Raw genomic sequence first — 17,260 nt, 5'->3', positions numbered from 1 at the left:
GTCTTTTGAACATTTGTTAGTTTTAAATAGGTTCCTGAGTGTGGACACAAAATAAAGGATGGAAAGAGAATTTATGGTCAACATATGTTTTCTTAACTGCCATGTGAAAAGGGTATAAAATCAGAACAATAATATATATATTTTTTTTTAAATAAAATGCCATTAGATGATAATCCTTGTCACCGAAGGTCATATGGGCATCGTTTGTGACGTGCGGAAATACACGTTGGCTGCTACTGTACCTGATTGGTTTACTTAGGCAGGAAACGTCTTCTCGCGACAGAACCAGGACATTCGGAACGTGACCGTTTGAGACTGTGCCTTCGGACATCTCTGTCGAAACCAAATATATCCCTGTCAGCATCCTGTACCTTGATCCGAGCGTGTTAAGGCTGTTTCGCACGGGGTCGTTGCGCATATTTTCGGCACACTTAAAAAGGAACGTTGTATCCTTCAGTTTCCGGAAATATTGCGAAGCAAGACAACCTATAAGGATGGCCGCTTACAAACTGGTGTTGATTCGTCATGGTGAGAGCTGCTGGAATCAGGAAAACCGCTTCTGCGGCTGGTTCGATGCCGACTTAAGTGACACGGGAGTCCAGGAGGCCAAGAGAGGTGGTGTCGCCTTGCAAGGTGATGCTCTCGAACAACTGCACCCATGATCTATTCCATGGCTTTGGATTAGGCACACCGTCTTGATGAGAATCTAGTTACGCAAGAGGCAAACCGGTAGCTGTAACTGCGGTAGGCATAGGCCTATTTAATGAAACGGTCTAACGATTACATTGGAAAGAATTGCCATTTTAAATGTAATTGTTGCATCATGATCAGAAAGGTGATGTTCAGGGATGACTGCGTTAGATTTGTTTTTTTTTGGCAAGAGCAGGCCTGTCTATAGCATTCATACTGACCAGTGACACGCTCTTAGTCTGTCATTCTCAGCAGGAGGGCACAGTGTCCCAGTTCTGCACTTGTAATGGCTACACACACAATCTGTAACCCGTGACATTTCTTTTATCCTCTGTGTCTATAGACGCCGGCTATGAATTTGACGTATGCTACACTTCAGTTCTCAAGCGAGCAATCAGAACCCTGTGGTTAGTTCTGGAACAGATTGACCAGATGTGGCTACCAGTGCACCGGACCTGGCGTCTGAACGAACGGCACTATGGTGGTCTTACTGGGTTAAACAAAGCTGAAACAGCTGCTATGCACGGTGAGGCCCAGGTGAAGATCTGGAGACGTTCATTTGACATCCCGCCACCCTCGATGGAAGAGGATCATGACTTCTACACTAACATCAGCAAGGTGAACCACATAACAGACGGCATTCCTTTAGCTTTACATAGGCCTACTGCTAAAATGACCCCATATGTACTGGTTTATTACAAGCCTGGGGACCTAAGGTCCAGATTTCTTTGACGGGCAACGAGCAAAGTCTGCTACACATGAACTGTAGCTGTTGTGTGGCGTGTGGGAGCATTGCGCTGACCCACCCATATTTGCACCTAGGATCTTTCTCATGGTACTAAATGAGCTCAATTAGTTCATGTGCGGTGGACTTTGCTCATTGCTTTGCTCGTAACCAGATGCCCATCAATAAAATTAGGGACCCTAAAGTTACAAAATGTGTTAAAACACACTTTGTGTTTAAAAATTGCCTTAACTTGCCTTAAAACACACTTTGTGTTTAAAATTCCCTTAACTTGCCTTTAAACACACTTTGTGTGATAACAGCTGTAAACACTGTTCTTGCAGGACCGTCGTTATGCCGACCTAACAGAGGACCAACTACCTTCCTGTGAGAGCCTGAAGGACACAATTGCACGGGCACTGCCATTCTGGAATGAAGAAATTGTCCCACAGATCAAAGAGGGCAAAAGGGTTCTGATTGCTGCCCATGGCAACAGTCTGAGGGGCATCGTCAAGCACCTGGAGGGTAAGAATCCTGGACCGCTACACTGCTGGTGAAGCTGTCATGTAGAATTACACCGACAGTTAGGTTTTCTCACTCAGGACGAATACAATTGGGTGACTGAACATTCAACATTTCTTTTTTCAACATCAGACTAACACAATTCCTAAAAGATTTATCACACTTTTTAAAATCTGTATGTGTTGTTTAAAATATGTGAATTTACTTCTATACTCTGTCTTTTCATAGGTATGTCTGATGAAGCAATTATGGAGTTGAATTTGCCCACGGGTATCCCCATTCTGTATGAACTGGACAAGAACCTGAAGCCTGTGAAACCCATGCAGTTCCTGGGGGATGAGGAGACGGTGCGCAAAGCCATGGAGGCTGTGGCAGCGCAGGGCAAGGCCAAGAAATAGAGGAGAGAAAACAAGATGGAGGGTAGCATAATGTTAGGAGTGTGAAGGTGAAACAACATTCTCTCTTGAATTATTCATGCAAGATTATCCCAAAATAGTCTGTACACTGCTAATTCACCTCCCAACTCACATAACCTGTATTTCACTGTCACTTCATTCACCACTGAAGCTATACATATTAGATAAGAGGTGCATGCAATTATTTTGTGGGTATTTCAAATAATAAATTGTAAACCTATAGCCAGAAAAGCTTATAGCTACAAATTGCCATGTGTTCCAAAGCTATAAAAGTTTGTAAAGTAAAGAAATAAAATGAAATAGAGATACCCCAAATATGTGAAACAGTATCATTGCAATCTCTATGTGACAATAACCATAGTCAACGTAATACTCTATCAGGGAGGATAAAATGCTGTTAAAATAGATATGATGCTTCCCAAAAATCTATATGTTAGAGGTTTTTGCACTGATGTTTTGACGATTGTTCATTCTATAATACAGGCCTCTCCTTAAGCATATTGCTTTCATATACAATCCCAAGTATTCATGTGACTGACTGAATTTAAAGGGTCCTGAAATAAAAGCTCTGCGTTGAATATTCTTGTAAGCTCTTGCATATTATTCTAGAAAACTAGATTCATATTATAGTATATAATGTCATCTTATTCCAGAATATGCTGCATACCATTCTGTTACTATGATTTGTGTCATGATGTTTGTCATTAATGAGAAGACAAAATGCTGTACAATTTTAAATGAGTAAAAACTTGAATATTGCAATTCTTATTTTGTCTTAAAAGTTGTGTATGTACTTCCATTTAACTGATTATCTACAATATTTCAGTAAATGTTTACTCCTCTGCTAATGTGTTTTTTTGAAGCATGTTTTCGATGTATCATATAGGTATTAATGGCAAAATATATTCTTAATATATATTTTTTTATAACTGAACGTACTAAATATGTATACTCTTGTGCTGATGTATGCAAATTGACAGTTTGCCTCAACAAAGATGGCGGGTAGGGACTACTGAAACGTCACATATCGACTGACCAATTACAAAAAACCTCGGGCCTCTGTTTTCATCCAATTGGCTGTGACTTGTCTCTGCTTGAAAACATGTCGCCGATGAAGCTGTGTGTTCCAGGTAGGTGTGCTGAAAATAATCAAACGTGAATTAATTTCTGTTCTTTTGAGGAAGTTGATGCAAATATGTCTCGGCGATAGCTTTAACTTGTGTCTGGCAAGTTTTGAGTGTTGTTGAATGCTCTCCAGCGCATACGGTTTTGCCTTGTATCAGAACGTGAATTGAGCATGCTTCAGTAGCAGCACACGTTCTTAAAATATGGAGTAGGCAATGATGACGATACAAATTTGACAGGTTTTAGTTACGTGCGTCTCGAGTGTTCTCTGTTTGATGTTATTATATGATTTAATAGGAGATTTGGGGAAAATAGTGTTTTCCTCATTTTCAACTTTGTATCAAACCAACTAGTTTGTTGGGTCCTGCCCACCGCTTGGGGCGTGAACAAAGTAGTTCCAAACATTCCTTCATGAACGCTTTGATTCACCTTGGCAAATCGCTTGGCTAAAGACTCCAGGCGATTTTTGCAGTAAACAGAGAAAGCAGCGAATTCGTAGTAATTTAACACAGTGGTGCATAGTGGATCAATTGAATCAAGGTGAACATGTAGTTGTATGCTATGTACCTGGCTACTTTTCGTAAACTTAAAGCAGAGTGCAGTCTTTATTTTGCTGCCTGGCGTGCTGTGGATCCTGCTGTTCTGATCAAAATACATCATTTAATATTTCAGGTGAAAGGCTGTGCAGTACTGAAGATTGCATACCCGGTACGGGCACGTACCTACGACATGGTTATATCTTCGCCTCTCTTGCGGGCTACGTGCTGAGAAAAAACGAAGGGGAGGAGGTGGGTGTGTGAACTACTTAAATGAAAGTGTAAAATATTGCGCAAGCAGGGATTAGTGAAAAGGTTAGGGATTTAGTTTTTCATTCGCATACTTTGAAAAGTAGTAAGATTGCATTGTTTTCAGGTCGTAGCACGAGTTTGACCTGCATGGTATGTCAGTGTTGATACTGAAAAGAGTAATTGCCCTTTTCAGCTACCCGTCATGTCGGTTGTAAAGGAGACGGAGACGCAGTTATTACCTGACGTTGGTGCTATAGTAACCTGCAAGGTAAGAATACAGGAATGAGTTTGTACGTGTTATTTTACTCTTGTTTTCAAGACACATTATGCTGTGAATACAGTAATTTTGGTCAATTCAGGCTAAACTGGATTGCAAAAGCTATATTATCAGACTAGAAGGAGAAACTTGGAGATCGTTTATTTTAAAGACGTTCCTGCTTTCTGTATAGGTGACGAGTATCAACCCCAGGTTTGCCAAGGTTCACATCCTCTATGTTGGCTCCACACCACTAAAGGACCGGTTCAGGGGAACCATAAGGTAACTTGAACATGTATTGAGGGCTAGTAATGAGGGCTAGCAGATTTGATTCTCTTATATGTTTTTATCTGTGTATATTTATATAATGCTTTTGCAAATGTGGTAAAAGGCATTGTTGGCTTTTGGTTTTGCCTCTCAAAATGCATCAAATCACTGCTCTGTTGTTATGCTTTATCGCCTCATGCAGTAACTTGGGCATTTTTTTTTCTTTCTTTTTTTAAGGAAAGAAGATGTAAGAGCAACAGAAAAAGACAAGGCAAGCATGTCTACATACATTCCATTTGAGATATATATATATATATACTGGCATATTTGGTCTAATGCATTATATATGCCAATCCTTTTTTAATAACAAGTTCATTCTGCTTCAGGTTGAAACCTACAAATCCTTCCGACCTGGTGACATCGTCCTTGCTAAAGTGGTATCCTTCAAACAAGTTGCTCTATTGCAGCATAACGTCAATGTGTGTGCTGCTTTTCTCTGTTTTAGTAGGATCTCCGAGCTGTGAGGACTAGGGCGGTTTACATTACATTCATTGCTCCATTATACTATTCTCATATCTCGCTGCAGCTCTTAACCTTGACTGTAGCATTAGATCTCCCTCGGTGATGTGCAGTCCAATTATCTCTTGACGACGGCAGAAAATGAGCTTGGTGTTGTGGTGGCCCACAGTGAAGCAGGTGAGAACACACTGCCAAATTATGTCATAACGAGTTGAGCTACTTTTAAAGGCCTTATCAACAACTTTAAAACACTGTATGTGTGACACAGAAATGACTAGAGCCTGCAGCATTGGGTAATGTGTATGGACACGTATTTTGACAAGCACGTGAACTGGATTTACATTAGTCTATAATCCACATGCTTGAAAATAAAATCAACTATAACATGCTTCCATTGCTTTAGTGTGCAGCTACACGTGTAAAAGTACTATCCTGCTAGTCTATGGCCAGTGAAAAATGAATTCTTTTCTCAAGGCAAAGCTTCCTCTCACATCCGTGCTCTGATCTCCTCTCCTCAGGTGCTCAGATGGTGCCCGTCAGCTGGTGTGAGATGCAGTGTCCCCGCACCCACGCAAAGGAGTTCCGCAAGGTGGCGCGGGTGCAGCCCGAGTACCTCCAGGCGTGAACAGCGCCCGCACGCCCTGCAGCTCGCCAGGAACACACAGCTTCCCTCGTAAACACAACCGTGCACACCATGAGGCCCATGTCCAAAGGGTTCCGTGCATCAGATCTCGTTTGAAACTAAACGACTACAATGTTCTTTTGCTATGATGAAACAGACCATGAAGACTTCCAAGGCAGAACCAGCAACCAGAACAGGATTTTGAAGTAAAAGGAAAAGGACTTTTTCAAGTGAAAGGTCAACATGGCGGCAAAGTTTTCTTGTTTAAGCCTTGAGCGTGATCTAGAGATTGGGAACATTTCTTTCTATCATTTCTTTCTTTTTCCTCTTCTTGTTCTTACTATTTCAGAGCTTCTCTTTTCTATGTATTTCCTAAGAGGTCATGTGCTCTTTGGTAACAAATAAATGGATGGATGTCCCAACAAAGCCAAGTTGAGTCTATTCCCCTGGATGATGTAATGGTATATAGAAAAAAAACTAAATGAAATGCTGTGCGAAACATGTAAACCTCTCAACTTAGTTATTTGACTGATTTTATAGAACTGTAGTCTAATGATCCATCACAGAAAATTACAGAATTAACATAAACATCACAGACAATATTGCCACTGCACAAACAGGAATGTGCATTTAATGTAGCAGGGCTATGAAAAGCAGGCTAATTTAGGTGAAGATGATTCCTGAGATGCTTGTAAAGGCCTTCTGAACTGGGCCAACAGGAAGGCGTTACTTGTTGAAAAGCAATACAAATACCTACTCTTCAAGAGAGATGACCTGTTTTTCATCAGCCAGGCAAACATCAGGCCTGTTCATCCCAGTGTTAAACGTTAGTCCCATGCAACTGAATGGATGTGAATGGTCAGTCGTCAAACTTCATTGAGCGGCTGGCATTTACATCAATAGAGAACTTGTTATTGCTTGGTGCGCTGAACCCAAGTCCTGCCCCTTTGTTTGTAAAGTCTTTTCTACGATTTTGCGCAGACTCAAATTGTCCCAGGAGTTTTTGCTGCAAGCTCTGTTGCCCCTCTTTCCCGAGTGCCATGTTTGGTCGCGCCCCAACACTTGATGTGCCTGGCTGATTGCCTTTCTTGAAGCCACCCATCAGCCGCAAGAATTTCTGCTGTTGGTCGGAACTGTCAAACTGGGCGGTGCCCCACTGCCCCAAAGCCTAGCAAAAGGGAAAAGTGAGAACGATCAGTAACATTGAATTAAACAGTGAATGAAAATCAGATACAAATGGTTGCGGTTAACTGAAGGACTGACCGGTTTTGGCTGTGATTCCTTGTCAATGTCTCTTTGAAGGGCCAATCTTCGTTCCTAAGATATTATACAAACAAGTTACACCGTCATACTATGAACTGTTGACAATGGGATAAAGGTACATCCTACATAGAATACTTTGTCTATGTTTCTATCCTACATTGGTTTGGGGTGGTTTCATCCATTCATGCGATGTTAAGAGAAATGAATAAAGATGCAGACCAATTGTACAGCTATATAATGAACTTTCAACATATAATAGCACACTGAGTGTTACAAGTCAGAATGGATACACAAATGGCTAACAAGATTGTCTCCTACCTGGTCAATCAAAATTTCATCCTTGTTACCAGGCCTCTCTGACAAAAAGACCACTTCGGTCACCTGTAAACACAGAGAAAATTACAAAATACATTTATAGATTAATCCCAGTAAATGTTCTCCCAGTGCTTAAATGAGTATGCCATTTTATGTCCCAGTTTGCTAATAAACAAAGGGTATCTGTAGGTCTCCAGTCACCTAATAATACATTCTAAAATCACTCAAAACCGGACCACAAAGTGGTCAGCACCACGGCTATGAACCTCCTGATCAGTGTTCAGCATCATCTTACATCAGTGACGTCACCATTCCTGATCAGTGTTCAGCATCATCCTACATCAGTGACGTCACCATTCCTGTCGTTTCTATGTCCATTATGAGTTGTGTAACTGAATAATACCATGGAGATGACCTTACACGGAGACACTCCTGTTGTCTAAATATGTGCCACGGTCAGAAACCTACGAGGTCAGACTCACCTCCATGGCAGGCTCTGCCCCGATATCCTTTTCCTTCTTGATTTCTTTAGCTGGAGCGCTCCCTTCAGGTAGTTTGCTTTCTCTTCTTGACTGCCGAAGCTGGAGTGCTCTCTTCAGATAGTTTCTTTCTCTTCGGCGTTGGTGTCTCTACTATACTCGTCTCAGCTAAATCCTTTTTGCTCTTCTTTCTTTTCTTCCCATTTACAGCAGCGGTTTCACTGGCTTCTCCTTCCTCCTGCTCCTTAACGAGAAGTGCTTGGGCATGTTCCTCTTCACGGACTCCCTTTTTCTTTTTTCTTTTTTTTCTCTTCCCCATGCGCGTGGTTGTTCTTCAGCTCGTGCGTTTCAGTATTTACCGAAATATCGGTTTTCTTTTTGCCCTTTTTTGTCTTGCCGTCCACGTTTTCTCTTCTAATATTTCTAGGTCGGATCCTGTGTCAGTGTTTGCCGTATCCTTCAAATAACTGCAGTCTGTCGTTTTCTTTTTCCCTTTTTTGTGTTCTGTTTGTTTTATGTTACTTGTTACATCTTTCTCTAAGCTATTCTTTTTCTTCTTCTTCTTCTTTTCTTTTTTCTCTTGAGTGGAGTCTTCTAATTCCATACATGTCTCTTCAGAATTAGCAGCACCCTTCCTCTTCCTCTTCTTGGCCTCTCTCTCAACACTGACGCCTCCCTCAACGTCTGCGTTCTGTTCATCAGTGTCCTCAGCTCCATTCTCTCTGTTGTCACCGTTATTCTCATCAGCTTTTCTTTTTTTCTTCTTCTTCTTCTTCTTTGGTGTTCCACCTTCATGGCCTCGAGGTACATCATCTTCAGAGTTTATGTCCACTTTCTTTTCCAATTTTTTTTTCTTTTTCTTCACTGCCTCGCCTTCAACTATATGACTTTGCTCACTTTCTTCTTTTTTCTTTTTCTTTCTTTTAGTGACAATGGGCCCCCCTTCCTTATTCGTGACCTCATCCGTGGCCACGTCTTCAAGGCTACGCTCCTTTTCCTTTTCCTTGTCCTTGTGTTTTTTGACTTTGACTGCAGTCTTAGATTTTGTCATCTGTAACATCACAACAAAACACAATACACAAGATTACTGATACAACACTTTTAAGTCATAAACACCATAAAATCAGCACATCAGACATAAGCGCCATAACAACCCCAGCACATGGAACATAAAGGGGAGAGGGAAGCGATTTCATTAACCTGAAGGGGGACTTCAGGGAACTAATGGACTGCAGTAACTAGCTCCAACCGAGGATTTTAACCAGAGACACTATTGACGGACCTAGACTTAACTTCAGTAATGCATTTGCAAATAATAAATGCACCGAATCATACTTTGATGGTGATAAACTACTATTTAATGTCCAAAGCTATTTACATCATGTGCATAAACAACAGCCGTTACAAAACTTTACCCACATGAACAAGCTACTTACCTTAATTCTTTAGAGATCCCAGTGACTAGGATGACGTGACGGAAATATTATTATTAACCACTGACGACTCTTATTAAAATACTTGTTATGCTATGAACTGTCAGGTTTGTTTTATACTTCAAATGGATTGGTAAGAAACAACATTATCAGCTAACCTCGTTACCACGCGTGAAACACTTCTTGCAGTACCACACACGTGAACGACTCTGTAACCCGGAAATGAAATGTGCTATATTCCTTGACGACAGATGACGCTCTTCGTGAAGGACCCGAGACCAGAGCGCCTCTGTCAGGGACTTACCAGACCCGTCGGCACTGGTAATCAAGCCATTGATTGTGACGCAGAGCAAATCCACTGCCCACCCATTTAAAACCCTCCTACAACTCCACTACAAATTAACTGGCTTCTTTGCTGTTTAACTGTGGGGGAAAACAGCGGCAATGCCTATGTTCACAGCCTCAATTACATATTAAGTCTCCCAATTATCTAATCAAAAACGTTTTTCTCTGTAGGAGGTTCACTGTAGCAGCATATATAAAAGAGAAAATAAATACAGTGGTAGTATATGTGTGGATGCTGGTGTTAGAGGTTGAGCGTGGTCTTGCTTGGGGAGAGGCTTTGACTTTTGGTTGAGTTCTTTGATTTGATTTCTGAGGGAAAGGCTCAGGTATGCACATGACCCTGTACACTTGTAGTTTAAATCTGTGCTGATATGGCTTACATTTCAGACCATGTCCTGGTCTATTATCAGAACATAATAGGCTTTCAACAGTGTTTAATATAGCATAATTTATTTCAAGTTTATTTACTTCAAGCTGTTCATTGTGTATGTATGTAGCCTTTGTGCTGGGGCTCAGGGCACAGGCCCAAGTAGTCAACTAATACTCTTGCACTTGCACCATTAACAGAAACCCTCCGTTTTAGACTCCAACAAATTAATATAACCTAGGTTCTGCTGACATTATACAGTGTTGGTAGACTACTATGGTAAGAGAACTTACCCGAATTCAAAACTGATGGAACAAATCATGCACCTGATGTCGATATATTATTTCATATATTCATTATGTTCTGTTGCAGAAATACATTCAGTAATAAACATTATATACATTCAGTGTGAGTTGACATGGGGATTGTTCAGTTTCATCATAAAGTGCAATTCACAACATCCCTCATAGGAAAGTTTTCAAATCTGTGCAATACCTTCAAATCACAAAGCGTTAAAAAAACAACACTTCTACGCAACATCTATGTAAAATTGTAAGGAATGTGGAATTGCTGTTGCAGAAAAAAGGTAGCCGCTGAGGGCAATATTTCAAGATTCAAATACACATGACAAAAAATCTCCCATAAAAAAGAGAAAGCCATTCATTACATCACTGAAGTAACAATATTGAAATGTCCCTTTGAAAATGATTGTCCTTCTGAAAAGTAGTATCCTGAGTGTCTGGCTTTTTTCACTCCAACCAGTTCTTCCACTCTCACCATAGCTGCCTGCCTGTGAAGTTTGGAGGAGCGGTTGGGATCTGTCACAGCGCATGGAGACAAGAGGAGAGAGGGATTACTAGGTGAGGATTAGAACGACTTTATCTCGCACAGCGACTTTATCTCACACAACGACTTTATCTCACACGTCGTGGCCTGTCTCATATGGTCAATGGAATGTGACACGCATGTGACATAATATAAAAGGACCATTAAAGGTATATTTATGTAGTAAACATCCTAACTCCTGAAATATACTTTTGTGTCTCTGTCTGTGGGCATGTTGCGGTGAGTACGTGTGTGTGTGGTGTGTGTGTGTGTGTGTGTGTGTGTGTGTGTGTGTGTGTGTGTGTGTGTGTGTGTGTGTGTGTGTGTGTGTGTGTGTGTGTGTGTGTGGTCGTGTCAGACAGAGTGGATGCGTGTGCTTTTGTGTCTCTGTCTGTGGGCATGTTGCGGTGAGTACGTGTGTGTGTGTGGTTGTGTCAGACAGAGTGGATGCGTGTGCTTTTGTGTCTCTGTCTGTGGGCATGTTGCAGTGAGTACGTGTGTGTGTGTGTGTGTGTGTGTGTGTGTGTGTGTGTGTGTGTGTGTGTGTGTGTGTGTGTGTGTGTGTGTGTGTGTGTGTGGTCGTGTCAGACAGAGTGGATGCGTGTGCTTTTGTGTCTCTGTCTGTGGGCATGTTGCGGTGAGTACGTGTGTGTGTGTGTGGTTGTGTCAGACAGAGAGTGGATGCAAGTGCAGACGTGTGCAGGCCTTACTGTTCCGCTGTTCATCAGCAAAGCCATTTCCGTGGGCTGGTACACGTGACTGCGGAACGGCAGGCCCTGCCGAGATCCTGCCAGGCCATTATGGTACGCACCAGATCTAAGAGCTGGGAACACACACATTTGAAATTATTTAAATGTGTTGATTACACAAGGATGAATGAATGAAGGATAAACCCACAGATACCTGCACTGTGTTCCTCTATGGTGAAGGCCTGGTTGTCTGCAAATGCAGATCTTTGTGCCTGGGCTCGTTCATCCTCCTCAAAGCCTTGGTCCTGGAGCTGAGAGGATGACTGATTGGGGGGGTCGTAGAAGTCCGGCGCCGCCATGCTGAACTGAGCCTCCTGCCGCAGACACAGGTGAGCCTCGGGGATGGCGTGGAACAGCAGCAGGGCCCACCCTTCCGTCACTAAGGCGACGGCCAGCGCGGGCTCATCCCAGTCCGGTCGCCCGTCGTGCAGCGCCGATTCGGCCACCAGGTCGTTGTAGAGATAGAAGCCCAGCCAGGCCGCCCAGAGGATGAGCGAGGCCAGGCAGGACAGGAACAGCCAGACGCCGTTACATCTCCACCTGCGCCGTTGCGTCTCGGACCGGCCCCCTCCACACAGCACCACGCCCAGAGACATCCCGGTAGCCATCAGCAGCAGTCCCAGCGCATAGCTGCAGGCCAGCGTGAAGTCCAGGGGCAGGTAGTCGCAGGCGGCGTGACCCTCGCGCACCACCGTCAGCAGCAGCCACTCGCCCGCGATCACGCCCTGCACCAGACTCAGCCCCACGGCCAGACCGGCCAGCGACCCCCCTGAGGGGCTGCGCTTCCCTGCCGCCAGCCTCCTGAGCCTCAGCGCCTGGACCAGCAGGCAGGAGAAGCAGAGGGCGAAGAGCGGCCCCCAGAGGCCCCTCCGCACCACGCACAGACCCTCCCCGCGGCCCACCAGGAAGGCAAAAGAGAGGCCAAAGAGCCCCACCGTCCCCCCCAGCAGCAGGAGGAGGGCGCCCACCCCGCAGCGGCGCTCGGGCTCGTACACGTACCGCAGCCGGCTCACCAGCACCAGGGCCAGCACCAGGGCTGTCACCGCACCGCCAACCGCCACGGCCTCCAGGACCACCCCCCACACAGACTCCAGGTCACACAGCACCTGATACGGGGCGTCCACGGAGGAACCACAGCCCAGTGGAGGCAGTGGGTCGGATTCGGTCGACCCACAGCTGATTAGGGACAAGAGGAATAGGATGGCTGGACTGAGAGCCATGGCTGGAGGGGAAAGAGATGGGGGAGAGGCAGACAGAGCAAACATCAGTACTGATAACTACACATTGTCTGGATAGACACCATGGAGCATCATTCATCTGTCTGAGACAGAGCAAACATCAGTACTGATTACTACACAACGACTGGACTGACATCATGGAGCATCATTCATTTGTCTGTGACAGTTGACTTTGGTTCAGCAACTTAATGATGTCATGCCTTTGTTTAGTCTCTCACAATGTGCCACCTCAAGCCTGTGCCAGCCCTGAACAGTTACCATGGAAACCAGCAGCACAGCGTGGGCAGGCCTGGATGGGGTTTACATAAGATGCTATCGCTGAATAGCAGAACAACACCTATACCACACATCAAAACACACAAGTGCACAAGGACACACAATGCAGAATGCATATTAAAAGAATGCCTGTCAAACCAGAGTGGTTTAGCATGTTTAATCTATCATATTTCCTCTTCATTACTCTCTCTATTTCTCTTATGAACTGAGAAAACAATACGTCTGTAGCCACACATATTGACATTGTTCATTTGCTTTTCTCTTCCCTCTTAATTCCTCCTTGGACATTTTCTGCAAATTAGGTTTTTTTGTTTTGTATTATATTGCAACAACACACACGTAGAGTAAACAGAAGTGTGTACGAAGAATCCAGAGGGGGAAGTTAAAGTAGTGACCTCTGTGACTGATAGGACAGCGGAATGAAAGATAACCAATTATATGCGAACAGTAAGGGTTTGGATGGGCCATTATTCAGCTATAACAAATGACTGATGATATCCCACCAAAGACATTTCAACTAAGAGATCTTTTTTTAGTAATCCCATCACCACACAAAAAAGCGCCCTTCTGCTATCCTATACCTCAGTGATAAATAAGATCCCAAACTCTTTGATACCGATTTTGTTAGCCTACTTACCTTATGCTGGTGTCGCAAATGGGCAGTGGCTTTACAGTATTTTTTTTCTCACGGAGTTATTTATTCACAAACGGATGTCTCATCTCGGATATAGCCTACTATCGTGGGCTGAAGGCACAGACCGATTCCTGTGGAGCGATTTTTGCAAGTGTATCCAGTATAGTCTTTCGCCGTTCTCCCTCTCACCCTTCTTTGGTGGAAAACTTATTTCGAGAACTCATCCGCTGCGAAGATTTTCAATAAAAAATGAATGGGCTAATCCATAACATTTCCTTGCAGTAAAGATGACCGTTTCAATCCATCCCACTGGGCGCAGCTTTGAGAGCTTGCTGTAAGTGTTCTGCCCCCCTTCCCCCCACTCACGCCCTCTCTCTCACACATCGTCTGCCAAAGAGATAGTAGCCTACCTCATTGTGCGTCTTGAGAGCGTCAAGAGAAGCTGCAGACGTGATTGCAGAAATCAGTGTAAGAAGGCGATGGCACTCAATAAAAAAGACGCGATAGCGCTCTTTATTGAGAAAGCGCTTTGATAATACATTATATGAATCACACTTTGCAGCAAGTAGTTCACTACAACGTTAATGTAAGGGTTCGAGATCAGAGGCTGCAGGGGTAAATGAAAAGGAACTCGCAGCAGGAAGAGAGGTCATCATACCATTGAACTCCATATGACCTCGGGAACCTTCTTTATTTAGCCCACCATTCCATCTGACTATATATTTGTCCTCCTCCTGCAGACAGAATATACAGTGATGCTTGCAGGTGTAATTCAACGTGAGACATGTTTCAAGATGTTATGTCACAGCTGAAAGCCGTGACTCACATATGCTTCCAACTTTAAGGAGGAGTTAAGCCACCTTGTGCGTGTTTTTGTTTTTGGTATACAGTATAGCAGCGATGGATCAGTGTGCGCACATAGAAGGCATACACAGTCCACATCACAGAGATGGTCTTTTTGCAGACAGCGTTCTCTGCCTTTCAACTTTGCTAGTTGTATTAAGTGTCAGGCAGGCTTTAGATCAGTTTTTTAGTGGATCATGACTGGATTCCCCTGACTAATCCTATGTTGGTTAATAATCAGATTAGGTTGTACTGGTTTGGCGAACCTAGTAGCAGGTTCATATCAGAAAGTGCCAAAGCTGGAATTGAAAGTACATTTTATAAGTAAGTATTGTCAAATTACTAAGTTAATTAGAGCAACTGAATAGTAGTTTTAACACTGGACTTAGTGTTAAAGTGTAAAATGTATGAATCAAAATGTCTTTGCTCACAAATGAATACAGATTAATCTAAATCAATGCAGTAGACTAAGCACAAGACAGATAGGCATTAAGAACTCTATCATACAAGCAAGCCATGACAGTGAGAACGTAGAGACAAATATAGAAACACCTAAAAAGACAGAGATAGAAAGTCACAAAATAGAAAGAAGGAGTGTAGAAAGGAGAGAGAGAGGTAGGAGAGACCAAGGAAGTGCTGAGTTTCGCTTCAGTGATTATACTTTGAGGTTAAGTACTAGAGCACATAATCCCCGTCTCAACTGTCCTTCCCTCCTCAAGGGGACTCCAGGGAGGCCCAGAAGAACTAACCTTACCTGGCAGTTATAGCGACCTGACGATTAAGACGTGACTGTTTGGATAATTAAATTGAATCGAATAACCTGAGGAATCCTTCAGATACAAAGGAAATGTATGGTGACAAATTCTGTTGGTAACTAAGAACAATTAAGTTAAGGTTAAGTTTAAGTTAAAGATTTGAATTTGCAATATCACAAATAAATCACAGCCTGACAGTAAGAGTGACCAAGCCCTAGTACTCTCTGTGTTGGGAGTGTGAGTTCTTCTTAGCTTCTCTGGGAGTGCTGAACAGATCTGAAGTTGATTAGAGCACTTGTTGCTCTTACCAGGCACCAGGGAGAAACCAAAGTGACAGATATAAGTCGAGGATCAATCCACATCAATCCAATTAACTCACTAAGGCCCTTTATGGAGGAGACCCTTGGGTTCAACTGGAGGGTGGCTGTAATGCAGTGTCGGAATAAATACTGATACTGATTTGGAGAAAGACACAGCCAACTGCATCATCACATGTAAAGTGCAGACACTCTCTATTCATCTTCTTTAGCATTTCAAAAACTTGTTAAGTTGTGTCTTTCTTTTTTCTGTGAATCATTTACACTGCCCATGTATATACAATTATGATATGGTGCAGGTTTACAGTAAAAAAATACTTAAGCTGGTTTATAATTTACACACCAAGCTCCACCTAGTGGTTTAAAAAGGGAAGAGCTGAGATTCATTTTTGCTAAAATCTAAGAAGACTGTTCTAAGAAGCTTTGTTAACTACAAAACTATTTTATAATGGATTCATGAATAATGCAAGGTGTAACAAAGATGTTTTTTTTTGTTGTTCTTTTTATTGTGACATCAAAACAATCCTGTACCAAAATCACATGTGTGTACCATTGTATGAAAATAATTCTCAAAGGAATATAGACCAGGCTCCTAATACCACACACAAAAATCGGTAACACCAATATAGTCTTTAATCTGAATAAACCCCCCACTGTTTTCTACCAAATACATTTTACTGAAGCACGCTATGTAGCTTTGACACTATGCCACATCTTTGCCATTGCCATCATTGCCAAACCCCATAGGTTATGAGACTAATTGGTTTTTCACAGTAATGAAAGGAAACAGTAAGGCATTGAAAACCCCTGTGGTATTTCCTGTGGTGCAGATAGTAAAGTTGAAGCAGCCCGGGTGATTAGGCTGGATGGTGGTGTGGGCGGAACTTGTGCAATGTCATCAGAATTGTCATCAGAATTCATTTGATGTTGTAGGTTGTAAACACCAAATAGATTCACTTAAAATCAGCGCTAGTTCATGTTTCATTTGTAAGAGACCTTTTCTGTATTTAATTTTGACCGTTATTCTTATATCCTTCTTCTTGTTACAGACATGGAGACACTGCAAGACTTGAGTCAATACACATCTAAACACAAGTAACCGTGAAAATACCAGATTAAAAAAAATAGCAATAAACAACGAAAATTAATCTGGGTCTGCTTTGCCACCTAAAACAAACGTCAATCAAATGAGCCAATTCATATTTAACAGCTGACGTGGAAGCCTACATTCTAGGTATGCTCTTACAATAGCCCTACGTACTGCAGAGACATGTCCTCACTTAACATGACAAACTGCACTGCTGTTTACATTACAACACTTTCAGAAATCCACATAATTAGCTTTGCTATGACAATCGCAAACTACACACAAATGAATAAATACACAACAGCCAATAAATAAAAAGATAGCTAGTTAGATGTACAAACAAACAAACAAATAAATACTGGCACCAATAGGTCCTTAAGTAATATTTCGCTTTAAAGCCTCAAG

The 17,260-nt window shown here is 42.6% G+C and overlaps 5 protein-coding genes across 5 annotated transcripts; 2 read left to right on the top strand and 3 right to left on the bottom strand.

The window, feature by feature from the left end:
- The first annotated feature begins 269 nt into the window (after window positions 1-269).
- Window positions 270-2,930, top strand: pgam1b (phosphoglycerate mutase 1b). The gene is made up of 4 exons (XM_012823038.3): window positions 270-633; window positions 1,034-1,308; window positions 1,759-1,939; window positions 2,165-2,930. The coding sequence occupies exons 1-4, from the start codon at window positions 495-497 to the stop codon at window positions 2,332-2,334; spliced, it is 765 nt and encodes a 254-aa protein (XP_012678492.1). The 5' UTR covers window positions 270-494; the 3' UTR covers window positions 2,335-2,930.
- Window positions 2,931-3,382: 452 nt separating this feature from the next.
- Window positions 3,383-6,355, top strand: exosc1 (exosome component 1). Its single transcript, XM_012823039.2, has 8 exons — window positions 3,383-3,482; window positions 4,150-4,265; window positions 4,459-4,533; window positions 4,715-4,803; window positions 5,026-5,059; window positions 5,175-5,225; window positions 5,400-5,484; window positions 5,826-6,355. The coding sequence occupies exons 1-8, from the start codon at window positions 3,455-3,457 to the stop codon at window positions 5,930-5,932; spliced, it is 585 nt and encodes a 194-aa protein (XP_012678493.1). The 5' UTR covers window positions 3,383-3,454; the 3' UTR covers window positions 5,933-6,355.
- A 120-nt stretch (window positions 6,356-6,475) lies between these two features.
- Window positions 6,476-10,061, bottom strand: knop1 (lysine-rich nucleolar protein 1). The gene is made up of 5 exons (XM_031563563.2): window positions 9,423-10,061; window positions 7,990-9,037; window positions 7,511-7,573; window positions 7,193-7,246; window positions 6,476-7,097 (listed from the first exon to the last, which is right to left on the bottom strand). Exons 2-5 carry the CDS (start codon window positions 7,993-7,995, stop codon window positions 6,789-6,791), a joined length of 432 nt encoding a protein of 143 aa, XP_031419423.1. The 5' UTR covers window positions 7,996-9,037; window positions 9,423-10,061; the 3' UTR covers window positions 6,476-6,788.
- On the bottom strand, window positions 8,054-9,037 carry LOC116219850 (uncharacterized protein DDB_G0283697-like). The gene is made up of 2 exons (XM_031563803.1): window positions 8,516-9,037; window positions 8,054-8,230 (listed from the first exon to the last, which is right to left on the bottom strand). Exons 1-2 carry the CDS (start codon window positions 9,035-9,037, stop codon window positions 8,054-8,056), a joined length of 699 nt encoding a protein of 232 aa, XP_031419663.1.
- A 136-nt stretch (window positions 10,062-10,197) lies between the features above and the next one.
- On the bottom strand, window positions 10,198-14,240 carry gprc5bb (G protein-coupled receptor, class C, group 5, member Bb). Its single transcript, XM_012823032.2, has 4 exons — window positions 13,857-14,240; window positions 11,860-12,927; window positions 11,667-11,779; window positions 10,198-10,949 (listed from the first exon to the last, which is right to left on the bottom strand). The coding sequence occupies exons 2-4, from the start codon at window positions 12,923-12,925 to the stop codon at window positions 10,905-10,907; spliced, it is 1,224 nt and encodes a 407-aa protein (XP_012678486.2). The 5' UTR covers window positions 12,926-12,927; window positions 13,857-14,240; the 3' UTR covers window positions 10,198-10,904.
- Window positions 14,241-17,260: the final 3,020 nt, after the last annotated feature.

The sequence above is a fragment of the Clupea harengus genome, chromosome 26 (genome assembly GCF_900700415.2).
Source record: "Clupea harengus chromosome 26, Ch_v2.0.2, whole genome shotgun sequence".
NCBI lineage: Eukaryota > Metazoa > Chordata > Actinopteri > Clupeiformes > Clupeidae > Clupea > Clupea harengus.
This window is presented reverse-complemented; position numbering and strand designations above follow the sequence as displayed.